The 20,685-nt window shown below is 45.0% G+C and overlaps 1 protein-coding gene across 1 annotated transcript in view; it reads left to right on the top strand.

Annotated features, from left to right (window-relative positions):
• ARMH3 (armadillo-like helical domain containing 3) overlaps positions 1–18,883 on the top strand; it is a 123,023-nt gene extending 104,140 nt beyond the window's left edge. Inside the window, exons 25-26 of the mRNA XM_027672261.1 lie at positions 12,583–12,699; positions 18,621–18,883. Of these exons, the coding sequence (XP_027528062.1) occupies positions 12,583–12,699; positions 18,621–18,713 (210 nt within the window). The 3' untranslated portion in view covers positions 18,714–18,883. The remainder of the gene's footprint in view (positions 1–12,582; positions 12,700–18,620) is intronic.
• The last annotated feature ends 1,802 nt before the right edge of the window (positions 18,884–20,685 follow it).

Raw genomic sequence — 20,685 nt, 5'->3', positions numbered from 1 at the left:
TTACCGTGGAGATGATATTTCCATTACAGATCCTGCAGGTACTGATCCAGGAATATGGCAAAAGAGAAATATAGAGATAAAGTGGAGGCCTTGATGATCAGCTCCATATCCCCAGGAGAGCGGCATCATCTTTGCCTGAGTCTTTAATATATCCCATCTCTATAGCCAGCAGGTTCTGTTTAGAACTGTGACAGCAAAGGGTGCATGTTTGTGATTCAGAGGGCAGGCATTGTGGGCAAGTAGTTCTCCAGCTTGCTGCTCTGAGTACTGATCAGTTCAACTTGAGGATTCAACAGCTACTGGTGCTTTGGAAAGGAAGCATAAGTTTTGTTCTTCTGTTCTCCTCATCCTTTGGAGAGAACAGGGGCCATACGTTCTTAAGGAACTTGTCTCCTCTTGGTGTTCTGTGGTTGTTGCTGGGAGCATCTGAATCATGAGAACCCCAGTGCTGAAGAGGTGGTAGGTCTAATATTTTGAGGATGTAAGTGGAAGAAATATTGCAGGGATAAACACTACATTCCAAGGCACACAAACCCTTTTTGTTCTCCAAATATGTTTTGGTTGCAAGATGCCATTTAACCATGCCAGGAATCCTTCTTTAGAGGCATAACTATTATCTTGGGCTCTGATAGTTTCTGTTATGTGTAAGAAGAAATGACTAGAAACAGCTGAATGTCAGCAACCTTTGGTGTCTCTGTATTTATTTCAGAGAACACACGTGGACATCTTTCCCTGAGAAGGGCAGTAATAAGCAGCAGACAATTTGATTTCTCAGAAACATCTGAGCTGTGTTCTGTGTGTGGTCCACACCCAAGTCTCTGCTCCCACTCAGCTTCAACTTGTTGACTGTCTGCTGACCAGCTATCCTGCACATCTCTATTTCAGTCAAAAAGTGTCTCAGCCCACAATGTTTAGCATCTCGTCAGGCCTGCCCTTGTTAGTGATTATCTTGGATAGTAGCCTCTGTGTTTCCATCTGTCCTGATAGCCATTTAAATGTTCCTTTTAAATTAACTTAGCAGTCAAGTTTAAGCAGTTCCGATTTTGCAGGCAGAAAATGTTTTCTATGCTGGCCATGAACGCTTCCAAGCATAAATGGTCTCGTCCTGTTTCAGTTCTGGTCATTGCCCAGATGAAGTTCCAAAAGAGTGACACATCCCAACAGCACAAAAGGGGATAATTCAACAAATTAAAATGTTAACAAGCTTCACTCCTTCAGCATGTTGTATCAGAAATTATTTGGTTCCTTTATTTCTGCCCTCATTACAGACGTTGTCCTTTCCTTTTCTTCCAACTGTGCCATGAAAATTACTATAGGATCCAGAAGTGTGTCTGGGGTTTGTGAGGAGTCACTTAGTTTGGGGAGATTTGATTTGATCCCATTGTCTTGTGAGGAATTTCATCACTATCACAATTCTTACAAACTTTATTCTCAATATCTCAGTCATCTCTGCTCCTTCTTTACCTTCTCGGTCCCTCCTGATGTCAATACTGCCTGGTCATCAGCACCCTCAGTGCTTGTGTCTAGAATGAAGAGACTTCAGAGTTGCACAGTAGAGTGTCTTATTCTGCTGTAAGTACCTTTGAAGGAGGAACTCCAGACTTTGGATTGCAGTTTAGGTGACCTGCACTTAGATTGAGTTAAACCACACTTGGCACTGCAGCCTTAGAGCAGATATTTTGCAGCTGAAGTTCCTTTTCACTACAGGATTTTCTGTTTGTAAGATCATCCAGCAGCTTATGGCTGTCGTTTCCAACTCCAGATTTGCAAAAGCCTTAAGAGCTAGAACTTTTATATGGGTTGAGTCACATAAACTTCTAAGCACTGCCCACCTTTCCTTATTAGCTACCTACCTTAGCATACTGCTACTACAGTCTTTCTAGCTATTTGTAGCTACAGCTATTTGTAGCTAACCAAGTGACTATGGATCTTCTATTTCTTTTGGGCTCTATCTTTAGAAGGCATTTTTGCAGATTGAATTTATAAGTCTCTTAGAATCATTAAGCTGTAGAAAAGTCTGCTAGATATTGCCATGCAGGAAAGGACTCTCAGAGTCATTGTGATAAGCCTGGAAATGTTGTCTCAAGGCTCAACAGTGGTCATAAAGGCAAATAGAGAATTAGAAATTATTAGAGAGAACACAAAAATAAAGGAGGAGTACTGTGTTGTCTCTATGTAAGTTCTCTGATAATCCATGTATTAAATCTTGTATATTGATTCCAATGCCCTTATTTCATAGAAGATACTGTAGAACTGCAAAATTGTGCAAATAATCAAACAGCTATTTGCTCACTGTGTTTCTTGGCTATCCAGACTTCTTGCTTGTATTCAAAAGTTCTTGTTTTTCCTATCTTAGAACAGACTTGAGTTCATTTTCCACATGTGGTCAGTTAGTCAGATGATCTCTGCATTTCCTCTTAGTTTCATTGCATTTCCTCAAGCCACTGAATAACTGCCTTTTATCACTTCCACTGATTGCTGAAATGTAAGTAGGAGTTATGGAACTGATCTTTCTAACCTTTGCCCCTCCAAACACGTACCTTCCTTCCTCAGTCCTAGCTGGTTGTTTCTCTAGCACGTCCTATATTGTTTTGACTTACTTTAAATACACAGCATCCACTTGGTTTGTGGCCAGTTTTTTAGCATCTTGGTATTTAGTTCTGCTGCTTCCTTTAATTAAATTTATTCATGCTGTGCAAACCAAGTGTAAAAAGATTTCTGATCATTAAAAAAAAAAAAGTCATGAGGTAGATTAGCATCCACTTTTTCTCAGCAAGCATCAGACCCAGGGTTGTACATTCGTAGAGGCCATTTGCTTGCTAGTTGCTGTAAAAGATCAAAAAAGAAAATCAAAATGCATGGCAAGCTCTCTAGCTTTTTGGAGTGTCTGTGTTCTCCTTTCATTTTTCTTCAAGTCAGAGTCCTGGTGAGTTCTGGTTTGGTTTTATTTCTGAGTCAGTCTGTAATCATTATGGCTTGTAGAAGTTCATGGTGGCTGTGTGGGGGGCACAGGCTCTCTTGGATCCTGTACTGATTTCTGTGAACTTGACCAGGTGATGTAGTTCCAGAAGCTTCCTGTGACTGCAGGTGTTTGATTAGACTGTAACCAGAATAAACCTCCCCATTGTTTTTCCCGTGGGCACAATTAGGTTTTGGTTTCTTCGAACTGGAACAGTGCACTTCTGTCCAGGTTTGATTGAATAGAAAGGATTTTGTTGCGTATCCTGTCTTAATCTGTTCTTTAGACAGCCTTATTCCTGAGCCAGCTGTCTTCTGGGCAAATTTGAATTTCTTTACTAGGAATGAGTTTCCTCTGGTGTACATCAGGTATCCTGTTGTCACTTCATCCAGGCAATCTGAACTGAAAGCGGTGTATTTGAGTTCCAGTATTTGTCAGGATGCTTTCTGACTACTGGCCCTGGAAGAATTTTATTTCAAACCTTTTCTTAAAATCTTCAGCTCCTTTTTTTAAAGTTCTTGTAGCTGTCTTTGATTTCTGTAATAGTTTTGTATGTCCTGGCTTCTCAGTTCAGCTGGAGCAGCAGTTCATGACTGGAAACTCTTTTATCTTGTTTTGGGCATCAAGGTTACTGGTCTTGCTTTGGTCAGTTAAATGGTGCTAAAGAGCTGCTCCTGCTTATTTTTTTTCCTTTGTGTTCAGGAGGACAAGGTCTGCTGTAAATAGAGAACTGCACCAAAGGTTGCACACAAATCACAGCATTCATTTGCTGAATGCTGGTTTAGCCACTTAGGCTGAACGGGTAATATGAGTGATAACAGTGAGCATAAGGATGCTCTCGTCCTCTTGTCTGACACTTTGGTGACAGCGGTTGATTTACTGCTCTGCTAGAATGCAGCTGGTAGATAAAAAGCTTCTCCTGGAACAGCCCATCGCATTTCAGCACTTAAGTTAATTGTAAGCACAACGGGGAAATAAAAAAATTAACGGTCCAGTCCGTAGCTATCTGCAGTGCATTTCAAGCCTTGGCAGAATTGCAAGTGCTCTTATGTACCTAACGGTGAGAAATGTTTTCATAAATGCCACCAGCTGGAGATAAGGGTTCACAATTCCAAAATGGGCTGTAACTCCAAAATAGCAAATCTATCTCAGGGTTTTATGCTCCTGCCATCATCCATGCCTTCCTTTTGCTGCCTGCCTTCCTCACAAAATTTCTAAAATCAGGCAAGCTTAGTGGGCCTCATTTAGTTTCTGGCATATCTCCCCATCCAGATCTAAATATCTGCTCTGGAGGCTGCTTATTTTATTAATTGATAATTTTTAAGATCATTTGTTTCAAGATCTTTGACTTCTTTTTCCCTGCCTGGGTTTTGAAAGTGCCAGTGTTGTGCAGTACATGGATGTTTGTTCCCTTGGCAGAAACCCACTGAGCCTGTTTTCCTACTTGAATGATGCAGAATTGCCCCATGTATTTCCTCTGGAGAGCCTGTCCCTGCAGTCTGGGAAAGGGTGCCCAGGGTGCCACAGTGAGTGCCAGGTTCTTTGTGCCAAGTGGGATATGTAGATCAGTATAAACCTGCTGACCGTCTTTGAAACTGGAAAAGTGGATTGGTCTTGAGAAAAAGCAGTGTGGGGCTACATGCATTTTTGCTCCTTGTGCTCCAAAACCCGAATGGGTTGAGCAAAGTGCATTTAACGTGTGTGGGAGCTGTCACGTGTCTGTAGATATGACTTCTTGTAATTACTATGTAGCAAAAGTGTTCCTGGCATAGGCGCTCTGGTGAGGTGGGCAGGCTTTCACCTGCCTGAATGCTGGAGCTCAGAGGGTGTCATTGCACAAGACTCCCTAGCCTTCGTGATGGCTACAGGGTTGTCCAGGGTTATCAAGCACATTCATCTCTTCTGTTTGTCTATATCTCTTACAAATTAAGTCCCCTGAAAGCTGTGCACAGAGAGATCATAAGTCTCCCTTAGTTTTTGCCTTTGTCCTTATTTGCAGCTTTTCTGTTTCTTAAAGTAACTGTTGATTCTTGCAAATGCCTGTCCAATGAGAGCTTGGAATGGGCACTGTTTTTGTGCATTTACAGCTTCTCGGTGGAGCTGGATAACACTTTTGGTTTTGGGATGTTCTGTAAGCTGTGTGAGTTCTAGATTGGTTGGATCAATGAGACTTTTCCCAACATTAGAGTCGAACACCTGAGGCTTCTAGTGGATTATGGTTTTAAAACATTTCTGGAGCAGATAACTCTTGTCTCAAAACAGGATGCCATCTCTGCTAGCAGACTTCAGAGAACAACAGTCATTTTCTGAGTGAGCTCATAAATTATTTATTTTTGGAAGAGGCACCTGTGGGCAGAGTAGAAAGACTGTAACCAAACCCTCCCACTCCATGGATAGAAACTGTCGCCTTTGTAGGCTTGTTCTTTTAAAGATCACAGATCCCTGTGAGATCATTGAACAAACATCTGAGCTACTGTATATCATCTGAGCCTGACAGAATGGCTCTATGCTGAGCTGAGGAAAAGGGGGTGTGAAATGTCCCTCCTTGATGTTGCTAAGTAAAATAATAATAATGATAATCTTTTATGTACGATCAAAACCTTTTGCCTTGTGTAGAGAACTGGCAAGGCCTGGATTTCAATACCATTCAGGTGCAAATATATAAAAGCGGTCCTCAGGAAGGATTTGGGACATGGAGAGTTAGACTTACCTCATGTTTGGCTAGGCACAGAGTAATTCACTGAGCACAGCAGGACTGCCAGGAGTGACTGGCAGGGACAAAGGACGAACTAATGGGCAAAGACTGTTCACTCCCGGTCCTGGCTAATGCACAGTGAGTTGAGCAGAGGGAGATTGGCAAACACAAACTAGCAAGTGTCAGAGTAAACCTGATGGGAACTGTATGCAAGGGGGCCCTGCACCAACCTTAGCAGTGGAAAGCAAGGTGGGGCACCTCCTCTCCCTATCTCCTGGCTAACTTGTCTTTGCTATATGCTGCTCAGCCTTGTCCATGTGTCCAGCTCCAGGCACTGAACAAGACTCCCATGAGTCCCATCAGCTTTTGGTTCTCCACAGTCAGGACTGGAGCATGTACTCATGGCCCAGTTCCGCCCTGGGGCTTGTGGGCAGTTGTGCCCACCTCTGCAGGCCATTCTACCCCCAGTGACCTGCACAGACCTCCTGTGCCTTCCTGCCCAGCAGTGCTGGTGCATCCTGCATCAGTGGTGTCCTGTTTCATACCTCAGAGGAGAAATTTGCCCTTTTTTACTTTCACTTAATTCTTTGGGCTGGCTGAACTTTTTACTATTGGGAAAAAACCTTCCTACCAGGATTTTTTCCTGTACTCAGGGCAGACAAGGTGGTGCTTCCTACTCTGGGAGTGACAGATGTGTGAGCAGCCTCATGCTCTCATCTGACAGCAAGAGAAAGCCATAGGTCCTTCACTACATGTAGTGCAAGCTGTTGAATGCAGGAGATCTGGGGCACCAGAATAGGAATGGCAATGTGCTGCATGTCTTGAAAGACACGTATATGGCCTGGCTACATTTGCATCTCCAGCCCATATCTTTGTCTTTCCCACCAGGCCCACTGCACATCCTCTGGATCCATAGATATGTGCAGTACATGAAGCATGTCTTGGGAATCTGAGTTGTTAAACTATCCTAGGGACATCCTCCTCCTCTTCCTCTTAGCATTCATGAACATGGAATTAATAGTCATGGCTTGATCACCATGGAGTGAGGAATGGTGTTAAAGCATCAGCACTACATTAGCTCTGGAACAGCTGCAAAGGTAAGGTAGTGTTGGGTCAGACAAAAGCTCTGTGCTGCTGCTAGTCCTGGGTTGGGTGCTTTCCTGGAAGCCAGTGTGAATGGCAGCTGCTTCCAGCACGTGTGCGTAGCACTGGCAGCCTTAGTGTCTCTGAACTTGGCTCCTGCAGACTGTGAAGAGAAAAGGGAGGAGATGCATGCAGCCGGGGTTTGGGCAGAGTCTTTTGGGAAATGTGGCAGCTGTGTGTGTGTGTTTTTATTTAACTTCTAATTATTTAGTTATGTTCTTTGTCTGTGATGCTTCTGGGGATTAATTTCAGCAAAGACTCCAGCCTGCATCAGCAACTTTAAAGTTGCTCTGTGAGAAGTGTGATGGCACTTGGAAAAAAAAATCATTTTCCATATTAATTAGAAGATAGTACTGGAAAATTGATGTCAATTACCTGACATGTTATTATGGAGAGGCAATAGCCTCTTCGTAGTCCAGATGTCAGCAGCCTTTTCATTACGATGAGAAATGTTGCTCTTCAGTTGAATTCACGAAGAGAAATGCTCAGGGACTAGGAGTTGTGGAGATTAGTGAGTGAGAAGAAGGGGAGCATTTGTACTAAACCTGGAATAAACAAGCCAATTTGAGGACTGCAGTGTAAAATGTACATTGGGCATTCTACTGGAATAGGAAAACCGTAGTGGTCTGAACTGAGGGGACTGACTGCTGAGTTTGCTTGTGGTGTTTTGGGCTCTGCCTGGGTTTGGGAGATGGAACTGCCAGAATTCCCTCTGTGTGATACACAGGCAGTGACAGGCATTCCAACACCTCTGCAGGGAGGATTGTTTGCCTGTCCCTGGCTGCCCTCTGCCCTTGTGCTATGTCTGTGCAGTAGCACTGATGAGAGGTCGGCATTACATGCCCCATAGAATGGCTGCTCCATCCTCTGGCATGGGACAGCTGGGACGGAGCATCTAACTTTTCTGTCCTGTGAGGGCTTGCTAGGCTTGATCTGGAGAGCCTCCCCCCATCCTAGCTATGTGAGTGGCATGGAGCTGGTGGGTGGGGCAAGTGCATTTTAACCTGGGGGTTGTTGGGGTGGTTTTTTGCCTTTTACTTGATTTGAGATCGTTCAATCAATGCTGTTCCAACTGCTCTGGCATCATGGTAGCTAATTACTGTCTTAAGGGCATGGAGAGGCTTTAGCGAGGTACTGGTGATGCTGACTGATTGCATTCTTGTCCTTTCCTGAGCTGATTAAAAAGACAGTGTAGAGACCTTGATTTCTTCTTGCTTCTGTTTTTCCTTTTATTTTTCTGTCATTACCTGTGCATGCTTCCCAGAATCTATCCACCACCAGGTCCTTTGCTGGGTGCTGTGAATTGCTGGTGCTCTCTAATTTTATGTTCCAGTAAAGCAGAGAGACTGCAGTTGCAGATGATGAAAGATTCTGCAGGTTAAAAAGTTAAGCAATGAAGCAAATGGTGTCTTTCAGACAGATGGGCCCTAGTGTTGCATGTTGCCTGTTAGATTTCATTACCAGTTCAGCTTCTTCTCTGACTTTGCTGCTAACAGTGACTGTGTGCTGGGTAGGATAGGGATAGGAAACTGCCATGTGTAATTCCCATGTTTCCCCAGGACAGGCTCTTCCAGAAAGTCCAGTCTCTCCTGGGAGAGTGTAGTATGTCAGCTCTTGTTGAGGATCAGTCAGAGGGAACAGCTCTGGTGCAGTAAGGAAGGAGCCTGTGTGTAGTGAGCGTTGCAGCAAAATCGTGGTCTGTTTCGAATGCTGAAAATTGCAGGGCAGGGGCAATTGGTTCTGGGAGAACTGGTTTAAGAGCTTGTGTCCTCAAGAGCCCACTGACCCAAACAATGGAGGTTGTTCATCCAGTTTGCAAGGTAGCGATAAGCTGGTGGATGGAGCAAAGTAAGGAGGCAAAAACTCTGCAAAATAATGTTGTTTCTCTGGGTGCAGTGGCATGGCAGGGCAGGGCATGGCATGGGTGGGATGCTGTGGAGAGCTGAGCCCCACATCAGCCCTTCTGTCAGAAGCCAGCCCTCCTGCTGTGTTACTCAGGGGATGCCTCTGCTCACAAGTTGTCGATGTTACTGGGGAAGGAGAGTTCGGGGGCATGGGCAGTTGTAGCTGCAGGAGGAAGATGAAATCTGAGTGCCATAGAAAGCACTTGCTCAGAGAGCAGCTCCTGAAAGGTTGGTTTGGGGACACAAATGCAGGGACCTGAATAGCTAATGTTTCTCTGGAATTTCTGGAAAGCAGTCAGTGAGTGAGTGATGGGGCAGGGGGTTAATTTGATGGCAAATTATCTTTAAATTACAGTGGTGCAGCTCCACTGACTTCACGTTGGTTGCAGTGGAGTAAATGAGCGAATGTAGCCTCTGGGGCTGATACAGGTAACTGCAGGAAGGGAATTTAGCAGCCTTCACTCTTCTTATATTGACTATGTCTGAGTTGCTCACTTCATCATATTGCTTTTTTAAAAAAGACTTCAGTCCGCCTAAGGTAACCAACAAAAAGAGTTTTAGATTGTGACTCCATTAGGGGTTTTTTCCACTGTAAAGATCCAGTAAAACATTTAAAAACAAATAGATTGCCCTGCATGTTCACCCTTGCAATCTGAGGAGTCACATCAAGCTCCTTTGAAATAATCTGCAGTCCAAATTCCTCTATCCTTGCCTGACACTAGAACTGGTGTTTGTCCAGATGCCCATGAGATTGTAAAAATCTGAATGACTATTTAAAATCTGTTTGAAAGAGTCCAACTAAAAATCTCTTCTTTTAAGTCATTCATACTTCACCATCTTGGAATTCATGTTTCCTGGTTTACAGACTTCTAGGAAGAACAGGTTGGACATGACCTTGAAGGAGAAATGCTTTAATCTCAAAATTAAATTCCTCTAGTTCTTTTTGTTTGATGGAAAGGTGCAGATAAAGATCTTGTGTTTAACAAAAAGCGCTGTTCTTCCTGCATAGTTTTCCTGAGCTAAAGTCAAAGCAGCACGTAAGGAGAGCGAAAGATGCTAACGCACAATCTTCTGTTACACAGAGAATTTGAGTTCATTGTCATCTGTGTTGAAAGCTTTTAAACCTTCATGTTAGATGCTCTTAGTATCTTCTGCTACTCTTTAACCTGTCCTCTGTCTAGCAGCTGCATCTTAAAGAGCAGGTGAAATTGTCTCAAGGATGGCAGGTCCTAATCTCAGTAACAGTTTCTATCCATTACAAGGTATGAAGTGAAATTATCTGTGAGTGGGTTTATCTCAGATCCCACGTAGCATTTTTTCTCAGCAGCAGCAAGAAAGGGAAATTATCAGGCAGTGGGGAGAAGCTGTTTATTTTTAACTTACTCTTTCTTTTCAAGTTCTATTTCATAATTAAAGGCGTTAAGGAGTGGAAGCCAATGAAATGTGTAGCTAAAGGGATAAGCTGATCTCAAGTTCACTGCGGAGACTACAATAAGTAGTAGGTAACACAGTAGAGACTTCGGAGCCTCTTGTTCCTTTCCTGACTTCCTCTTTAGGTATCAAACTGAGTTCTTAGCTGCCTTTCAAAGGGGATGCAGGAGGGCTGATTTAAAGGATACTGTTTACAGAACTCACTGCTGCCCTCAGAGTTTACTTCTCTTTACCATGGGTTGAGGATACCTCTGAATATCTGAGGAGATCTCTACTCAGAGCTAGCAAGGAGGAATCCTGATTCTTTGTGGAGAAGCATGTTTATCCATTGTCTGGGCACACCTGTATGGCACTGTGCATGGCTCTGCATAAGGGGACACAAGGAGAGTGAAGAGGAGCTCAGGGGAAGGTTCCTGGGAAGTGGGGTAGCCCTGAGTAAAATGCCTTCACCCTGAGTTACTGCTGGAGAAACCTGTTCGATTCCTCACCTTTCAGACAAGGTTTTTCCCCTGCAACTTATTAATCTTGGTCAATTTGGCTTCCTCCAATTGACAGGAGCAAGATGCTGGATTCTTTATTGCTCAGAAGAAGGTGCATTATACTACTGTGCTCTATCCCTAGTGGATAGTTATTCCTGTGCCCTGGTGGCTTTCTTTCATCACTGCTTTTGGCTCTGTGATACTTCTTGCAGCTTTGGCACACAGGGACAAGAAGGGCAGGCTGAATTTGAAGGTGGCTGTCATTGCAGAGGGTTCTTTCTCTCTGCCAGTGGAGCTGACAAACAGCATTAGGAAATGAGTCCTGGAGAGGAGGCTGTGTGCTTTCACAACAGCAGGACACTGGCAGGCTGTTCTTAAGTAACATTGCAGAATTAGAATCAGAATTAAAATCAATTAGGTTGGAAAAGACCTCTGAGACTGAGTCCAAATGCTTATTCCTACCCCACTTTGTCTGTGCAGTGCTGGAGGACAGCTGAGCTGCAGAGTGACTGCTGTATGACCATCTCACCTGGGAACCGCTTTTGGGACCCTTTCTTTGCCCCTCATCCTTGATTAGGTGATGCCCTGTGGCTTCTGTCACCTCAGGCTCTAGCATGAATGTCTCTGTGGACCACTGCCACGTGCAGAGTTTGGAGGAAACAAGCTTTTGAAGGAACCCTAAGCAAGTCCAAGTTTCCTGGCATAAGGGGTGTAAGGACAGGATTCAGTCCTGTAGAGGGGCAGCAGCTGCCAGCTGCCTAAAGGGACGGTTGAGGGTAGTGTTTAAATTGTTGAGAGGACAAAAGAAGAAGTACAAGGGCTCTTTGTTGTTCTGGTCACTGTTGTCTTAAATCCTCTGCAATGCTCTTCTTAGGATCTTTTCTGGGTTGTGATGCCTTGGAGCAGAGTCCTTTTCCTTTGCACCTTATCATATGTGTCCTCCTGGCTGAGCCTTGTCATAAGCAGGAGCTACTGTAGTGCAAGCCTCAGATGCTGATATCTGTTTAGCTCTCAGAGCAAATAGTAACAGCCTAGAAAGAAGTTCATGTCTTTAAGAAAATTGTTTCAAGCATGTTTGCCCAGGAGTGCTGAGCTCTATGGTTCCTTCTAGGAACATTATTGTTACTAACCATCTCACAAATGCTTTGAGGAATATGTTAGTCCATGCAATGCTTTGAAGCTAAAAATCATCATGGGAGTCCCTCTTGGTGTTTCCTAGCTAGGAAAATGAGTAGTTCAATAGGACAGAGATGTGTAGCTATGAATTTGCAAGTATAGCCTAGTGCTGGGAGCAGAGTAGGGCAGTAATAAAAACTATAGTGCTTTTGTTGCAGTGAAGGCAGATAGTAAAGTATCTCCTGGGCAGGAAGAGCTGGATTTGTGTCTTCATCTCTTTCTAAAACCAGAGTCTGTACCAGGGTTGGTCTTCTCTTAGTGCCTATCAGAAGCTTGTTCCCATCAGGAGAGAAGTGCAGTGTTCTGTATGGAAGCTGACCTGAGCAGCCGTAGAAGCTGGTAGTTTAGCAGGTGGTGAATGGTGATTCCCAAGCCAGGAGGGAGGTGTGCTGGCAAAACTAGCCCTGGAAGGACCATGGGGTCGGGCGAACCTGTGTATATAGTGCCTACTGTGTTGTATTTGTGTGTTAACGGGGTAATTAGCTGCATAATTTATTGAGATCATGTCTACTTCTGATGACAGAAAACTGCTGCTGTCATACATATAGGCTCCATGCACTATTCTCATGAATGAAGAAATTCCATAAATTTGAGGATTCTTCCTTACTGGCATTAGGAAACATTGAGTGCTCATCTCTGTGTTGCCGGTTACGAGCCAAATATTGGCTGTTAAAGCCATCTATGGTGCAAAAACAACATAGGTGCCAGAGCTGTGATCTGTGTCAGCCTTGCTCCTCCTGTGGTGAGGTATCTGTGGATGTTGACTCTTCTGTTGTATTTGGCTGTCTTTGGCAGGTTTTGGAAGTGGTGCGGTCCAACTACGACACGCTGACCCTGAAACTGCAGGACGGACTGGACCAGTATGAGCGCTACTCAGAGCAGCATAAAGAGGCTGCCTTCTTCAAAGAGCTGGTAAGCTGACTTGACTCTGCAGAATCAACAACCTTCTTTCAGACCCTTTGCTTATGGCCTGGGCAGTGGCATTTGGGGTATAGCTGAGCAGCCTTGTCACTTCATTGGGCTGCCTCAAAAGACAGCGCAGGAGTAGGATCTGGACAGACACTGCATGTCTCGACAGATCTGAGAGTTTCCTGGAGCTCCCTGTGTGGCTGAAGAGGAACCTACAGGCTACTTAGGCCAGCACTGGTTGGTCAGTGTCTGTCCCTTTTGCCATGGCGATCCTCTGTGTTTTGTAGTGGTAAATTTGCATGGGGAGAATCTGACTGCTCCCATTTTGGGTTTATTACACAGAGCAACTTTGCTTTTTTGCTGTTGTTAAGGGGAGCACAAAGTATGGGACTGAGCAGAGTATGTGATGCTGGTAAAACATGTTCCTGCTCGTTGCTTTCCTCCATCACTCACAAAATAGGGTCCCAAGCAAAGATAGTGAAGGCATTCCCTAAAAATGTCTCCTTCTGCAAGAGGAGAACACTGATGGTGAGAAATCCCACAAAAGTAATAGAGCAAAGACAAAACTGAGTCCAAATAATTTGGGTTTGTAGTTATATTCTTCAGCAAGCTGGCTTGCTTCCCCTGCTCTGGAGAGCCCTGATGCAACTTTTCTTGTCCAAGAGCCACATCAGCAGGGAGGCAGAGTTTTTGTAATGTCTGGTACCTGAGGGGAGCCTGTTTTTCCTCACTCTGGAATCATTACGGCTTCAGCGGAGGGAGAGATCTCTAACTGTGGCAGTTTTCTCCACCAGTTTGAGAGCTGATTCTCTCTCCCAGTTCTGTCCTTCCTGATTGATGAGTAATTGATGCCTGCCCACTCCATCACGAGTCTGCATTAGTTTGGGAATGTTGTGCATCCCTCTGTCTACTCTGCTCCAGAGCAAGCACCTGAATTGGTTTTGTTTCCTTGTATGGAATGCTTTTGGGGTCATTCCAGACATTGGGTAGTATATGGGCAAAAACACTTGCAATCACTTCCATGCCATTCTTCTGTGTTCTTTTGTGCCTGTTTTTGTCTCTCTAGCTTGCTGTTTAATACCTTTTCTGGAACACATGCAAAGAAATTTGGCCATAGCCTTATTGTGACACAGGCTTCCTCTATTACTGTACTGTGGAAATAAGGCACATTCCTGTTTCTGTTGTCATCTGTTCTGTCCCAAGGGCTCCCATCCTCAGCCAGCATCTCCTTCCCCAGCCTCTTGGCCACATGACTGCTCTGCTTCCTGCATGCCCCACTTTCCACTTGGCCTGGCAGAAGCTCAGGCTGATCATGCCAATTGATTAAAATGACATTCTCAGTCCTATGATCATCACAGCCACAAAACACTTCAGCTAAAATTATTTTCTTCCTAGACTGATTTTTTTTCTCGAAATCCCAATTTTGTATCATTTAAGAATAGGTTTAGCGTAACCAGCCTGTCAACTCCCTTCTGAAAATTGCCCATCCAGGTACCCCTGGGACCCTCTCCTCAGGAGCATATTAAAGCCTGAATAATTACTGTATAAATGTGCCGATTTGACCCAGTTGTGAATCTGTTTAATCCACATCTCTAGATGCCCTGAGAATTGAGACCCTATTAAACGTTCTTTACTCACAGCTACAGAAAATCCCCTGCATTCCATTAAGCCATTCCCTCAACACAGCGGAAAATCAACCTGATATGTTATGATTTGTATTCAGCAAACCCAGCTGGCCTCCTGGCCTTCTTGCTCTGTTTTTCTCTAGGTGCACAGTAACTGATGGCTTTATTAGTTGTCCAAATAACTCATCAGAAAGGTCCTAATTTGCTCTGTCCTCCCCATAGCCTCTTCAAACCAGGTACTTTGCTTCCTTTTTGTGAAGCTTTGGAGTCTTTACCTTGGCTTCTGTAGCTGGTCTGATGTTGGATAATGCCCTGCTATGCAATGCTTTGTGTTTAACTACTGAGTTTTGCGTGATTTTGTGGAGGGGGCAGAGGGAAGTTGCTGCAGTTGTCTTTGTGAACTGTGCCAAATGAGCAGGGCTGATAGTGAACTAAAGGTTTCCATTATGGTTTCCAAAGTCATGCTTGTCCCATCAGGTCTTCCTGAACAGGATCTGTTTGCAAATAATTCTTTCCAGATTCTACCTGGTTTTCTTATCACTATCTATGTGATTGCATTAAAGCAAACCCTTCTTGGGTGGGGAATGACATGCAGGAGTCATTTTCCTTTTCAGCTGCCTTTTCATCTCTCTGTGCTCCCATTAAGTGAGTGAGCAGAAGCTTCCCCATGCCATTCTCTGGGCTCCTTTATGCTTAGAAATCTTGTTCTCACTCCTTTGACCTGCTTTGCTAATGCACTGCTTCGCTTCTCTGGCTTTGCCTCAGTGCTGCTCTTTCTTGCTAATCCCAAAGAAAAATCTGCTTTCTTCTCCCATTCCCTTTACAAAGAAGCTTTCAAAGGCTGTGACACTGCAGCCACATTGTGGTGGAAGGTGATGTGCAGATTGTTTTATCAACTGGGTTTTGTGGCCTGTTGTGCTGCCTTTGAGGGGCTAAAGGAAGGAAGTTAGGAAGTTTTCTAACACTTTTTGTATCTTTTCCTTTGAATCCTCAGGGATGTCATTTGAGGTCTGCGATGCTTTGATTGAATGAATGGTTTGGATGTGAGCCTTTGGACCCTTGCATTGCAGCTGAAGAAATGTGTGGAAAGAGATTCAGCGTCTTTCCCTGTCTTTGCAGTTCCCTGTCTTTGCAGTTGGATAGATTTCAGTAGAGTCTCATTGTCACTTCAGTATAGTCTGATTAGGGATTGATTTCTGCTGGGGAAATTACATTAATTTGACTTTTAATTAGATGTAGCAGTCAGTGTAAACCTTCCTCCCATTGTACAAATATCTTAAGAGCTGCTTGTTGATTAGAAACACGTTTAATTGATGAGACTTGCTGTGAAATAGGAGTGTCTATGCAGCTTTGCACACATCCAGCTATAATGACACAAAACTAGAACTGAATCATGTTTTCCTCACGTGGTTAATGCCATCGCTTCATCCATTCCTTCATTCCCTCATCATCTTCCAGATGATGTCAGCATTTCATGCATTTCCCATTTCTTCAAAGGTTGTGGGCTAATAGGAAGAAAACAATTTTAAAAGCTCTTCTGGCCCTAGTGCTCCATACAGGAGCGAGAGAGGACATGTAATCTGCTTTTACTTCCCTGCAGAATGAATGTTAAAGCTCTGACCTTACTTTCTGTGGTTTTGGGGCACTTGTGTAAGTTACTCTGGAGAGATCTGGTAGCTTCCAGTCTGGCAGCCAGACCTGGACTGCCTGCTGCACCAGTGGGCTAGGAGGAGTCCTGGGGTGTAGCGTGGATGAAACAGCTCAGCTAGACTACAGGAAGCTTCTCAAGTTTATCCTTGTTACAGGCTGATACCTCCCTGTGTCACTGTCTGGTCTTCCATCCCCAAAAGGGAGATGAACTCTGGCTCCCTGTGCTGAGTCCTGGTGGTGGAGACAACTTGATTTAACTCTCATTTGAGCTATTCTTCCCATTTAAGTGGGTTGACTCAGGGCTGCCTGATTTCTCACAGCAGAAGAAATGCTGGACAGAGATTTGTAGAAACATCAGTCTTGTGTGTTGTTATCATGGCCATTTTTCTCCCCAACTTGTGTAAAAGCAGATCCAAGTCCAGCTAGACTGCTCTTGACCAAAGTCTATGTCTAAAACTCCTCTTGAAACCCAAAGCTGTCTTTAAGTGAAAACAGCTTCACAGTAGCCACAGGTGAGCTATTCCACTCCTTCACAAACTATAGGTTTGGAAGTATTTCCTCTTTTCCTATGTAAATCTTCTTTGTCTTAAATTAGGCTAAGTATTTCTTGCCCCATCCCTGGGGAGCCAGATAAATATTACTCACTGTTCTCTTTCTGACCTCGTTTTACATATTGGAGAGTGTTTGCTCTATTCCTCCTTCTCTTTGCAAACTAATCAGGCTAATTAATTTCTCATGCTCCACTCCATAGCTACAATTTCTGCTAAGCCCTGTGTTCTCATCGTGCCACTCCAGCCTCCCTTCCTGGGCTTGCAGAGACTTCTGCACATCCTTCTTGGAGAACTTGATGTGTATACAAGCTGGGAATCTTCTGCTGCTGGTACCTGCCCCTGGCAGCAGTTCCTGAGGCCAGGATCACATTCCTGCTTGTTCTTTATGTTGCTGGGACCCATAGAAATGCTTCTAGTCAGAATAAGGCTTACACTACATGTAGCACCTACCCCTTTTCTGCAGGCAGTCATGATCCCCAGGGCAGAGGACTCTCTGAATCTGGTTAGCCATTTTCTTTCCCTCTGGTGAGAACTGACTGAATCTCTGGGGTGGGAGCACTTGGTAGGACTGGGACCAAATCCTGTCAGTGAGACTCCTGTCTCCTGGCAGCAAGACAGCCCAGTGCAAAACAGTGTTCTGGAGACCACTTGCAGTGGTTAACATAGGCTGTAACCTGTGGTTATCTTGAAAGACGTGATCCCAAACTGTTTCAGGATGGAGAAAGCCAAAAGGCACCTAGAGAAGAGAGATGAGAAGAGGGTGCTCCAAGGAACACATGGGGTCTGTGCCAAGCATCCTGATGAAGGGGAGTTTGTGGCTTCTGCAGATGACATGAAACTTAAATACTCTGTCTTTAAGCATAGACATCTTTGCTAGCATGCTCAGGTTGTTAGGATCTATGCAATGGGGCTCACGGCATTCATTTTATAGCTTTCCCTGTTAACCTTCCATGTTTTGATTTCCTTCCCTGCCTTACACATTTGCCTTTTGGGGAGCTTTCTGCCTTTCTCTTCTTTTTTTCTCACTAGGGCAGCAAGTGGGACCCTCAGCAGTATATATATGTGTGTGTATATATATATATATGTATATTTATGTGCTTTTCTGTCCCCAGTGTTGGATTCCTCATTCTGCTTCTCTGTAATTCTTCCCCCAGTGCTTTTAAAAAGCACAAAACACTAACCAGGTCAGCAACAACCTTATTATCACAGGCTCCGAGTCTCTGGGAACTGTAATCCCGTTGTTTGGATGAGCTTGTGTCAGTTTTGCTTTCTGTCACTGCTGCACAGTCGCTGACACAGATGATGTTTGACTTTGTTTTCTCGTTGCCAAGTGCAGTTGAGACTGAGCCCAGTCTGGGGCCTGTGTGCTCGGCCAACGAGTCTGCAGGCACGAAGGGGGAAGGGAAGTGGCTGCACAGCAGGGCTGCCCAGCTCTTCTTTGTGCTCTGTGGGTGACCAGAAGTTGGGTGTCATTGAGGGATAAAGGTGTCTCCAGAGACAGTCAGTGAGCCAGCTGCAAGTGTAAGGCACTCACTCAGAGTACACACAGCTGGCTCTGAACCTGGGGTTTTCTGCCAGCTTGGGTGATAATCTGTGTTTTCAGCTTAGTGGCATGGCCTCTGAACTTTCCTTGAGTCTGTATCTTTGGCTCTGGGTTCTGGAGCAGGAAAGAGGCCATGGCACTGCATTAATCCGGGAAAATGCTGGCTGGCACTCCAGTGGGCACTGATACAATATGATCTTCCAGCTGCAACGTGGAAGTGCTTACTTTCCTCATCTCTGCCCCAGACCAGGAAACACATCATAGCTCATGCATCCAAACAGAGCATCCTCTCCCACCCCTGTCTCACTGGGAATTTACTCTTCTTTCTGGGATGTCACTTTAGACATTCCTATTATTCCAGGAAACTGCTGAATCTCAGTGTTTTCTTGCTAACCTGGAGTCTCAGCGAGAGCTTACTGCAGCAAGTTCTGTGGAGCCGTAACAGTGCAGAACAGTTTCATGCTGAGCATGGAGGTCACTGGTATCAAAACTGCCAGGCTCGTGAGGAGCCAGGAGGAGTCCCTTGGCTAAAACATCTTGTTTTGTTTCTGTCAGGTTCGGTCCATCAGCATCAATGTGAGGAAGAACCTTGCTTTCAACACGCTGAGCCAGGAACTGCTGCTGAAGGAATTCTCTACAATCTCCTGAGGCGGGGACACTGCTGCTGTGCCGGGCAGAGATGGGCCTGTGTGGGCAGGGACACTACAGCTCTGCAGCCGGTCACCCCCTGCCTTCCGCCTGCAGAAGGGATTGTGTTTCTTTTAGGAGAAAGCCTTGCTGCTGTGTGTTTGATCCCAATGGAATGTGTTTCAACAGAACTTGGGCTGAGGAGTGGTGATTGGCATGTTGAGGAGGAAGCAATTTTTTAAGGTGACATGGGAGTGGGGAGCCGTTCCTGTGACATAGCAATGGGAGATTCCCTCCACAGGCTCAGGGAAGATGCACTGGAAACCTTTGTAGCAGAGCTGGGGAGAGCTCACAACCAAAATAATAAAACCAGCCTAGCTGTGTGAAACTGTTCTGGGTTGAGATCGCTCACCTGCTCTATGGGGAAAGCTCTCTGATCCCAGGTGCGGGCTGTTCTTTTCCATCAGCCTGAATCAACTGTAATGATGTAATCAACTACCCTCCTGTAATGTAAGTGAAATCCGCTGCCATCCCATTGGCAATGGCTTTGGAGTATAAAAATTTCCCCAAGGAGCAGGCCCTGCTCACTGCTGACTCCTGATGTCAGAAGGTGTCACTTCAACCAAGCCATCGGATTACTGGAACAGGAGAAAGTTTGCCTCCAAGGCTGTTGGCTTACACGGTCCAGGCTGAGCCAATATGCAAGAACATGGGTCATCAAACAGAGCACTTTGTTACTGGAACCAGCTCTGCTTGGGGTCACTGTTGCTTCCAGTAGTCCCAGCTCATCTGCTGTTTCTAAGGTTGAGGGACGTTTTTAGATACTTGGTTTTCATGGGGCAGAGGACAGGCTGACTCCTTCTCCCCACTCACCTTATTGCCCATCAGAGACCGCATTGCGACAATCCTCCTCTCCCTCACAGGAACGTCTGCCTTGCACATGTTTGCAGGTACCTGGTGACCTTCATGAATGAAGAAGTCCCCAATTTTTCCCTTGTGTGTAGCACACAGTTAAAATGCAGCTGGAGTAGTAGTAACTTCGCTTTCTCACTTGGCCTCCTGTCTTCACCAAGCAACTTACAGAGACAGTCTGCTGAGGACTTCCTAAGGAAGAGCTCTGGGATGATCCTGTGAGGCACACCAGACCTTTCTACTCCAGAGCCGGTGTTTCAGAGGTGCTTAGGCCTGGCAGAGCTTGTTTAGAGTGCTGAGTCAGGCTTCTAGCTCAGGAATACACAGCACATACATCCGTTCCTTGCTCGTGTGCTTTCTGCTCCCGGCAGTGCTGTTAGGATCTGGCCTGATTTGGTGGACTGAAGCAGAGAAGTTATTTACGTCCCAGATCCACTTTTTTTTTCCCCCCTCTAGAAAACAGGTTTTTTTTAAAAAGTGCCTAGTCCTGCTCTTAGCCTTGTAGGTTAGTGTGAGTAATGTGGATGTCATGCTCATTTACTACCATTTTTAGGCAAGGCTTATTCACACTAATGTGCGTTAATTGTGTTAATGTTTCATCTTTACCTGCTATGAGCATGGGTAACTGAAAGCTGTGTCCTTGGCCACCCACTGGGCATGACACCCGATGAAGTCCCTATATTTTCCCTGGGAACACTGGCTTCTCTCAGCAGAAGATACTATGCCTCAGCAGGGAATTGTCTGGCTTTTAACAGCTAAGCCAGACACTTATTTGCTTTCTGCCATGCGAGTGTGTGGAAATGTGTACATGTCAGAGGGACATTGCTTGGGAGAGCAAGCAGGCTCCATAAAATCACTGCTTGAGAACAGGCCAGGACATGTAGAGGAGGCAGCTTCTCCAGTGAAAATGAGTAACAGTTGTTTGCAGCACATGATGCTTGTCTGTCTATGTGTGGGGGATCTCACCTCTGAGGGTGGGAGTTCCTTCTCAAGGGGACTGGAGGTGCAGCCCCAGCATCGCGACTGTCGGAGCATTGAGTCATCTAGCTGTCTACATGCCTCCTGTTCTCTGATCCCAGTT

The sequence above is a fragment of the Neopelma chrysocephalum genome, unplaced genomic scaffold (genome assembly GCF_003984885.1).
Source record: "Neopelma chrysocephalum unplaced genomic scaffold, ASM398488v2 Primary Assembly neopelma1_97390, whole genome shotgun sequence".
NCBI classification, from domain to species: Eukaryota; Metazoa; Chordata; class Aves; order Passeriformes; family Pipridae; genus Neopelma; species Neopelma chrysocephalum.
Note: the sequence above shows the minus strand (reverse complement) of the source record. Positions and strands in the feature narration are given on the sequence as shown.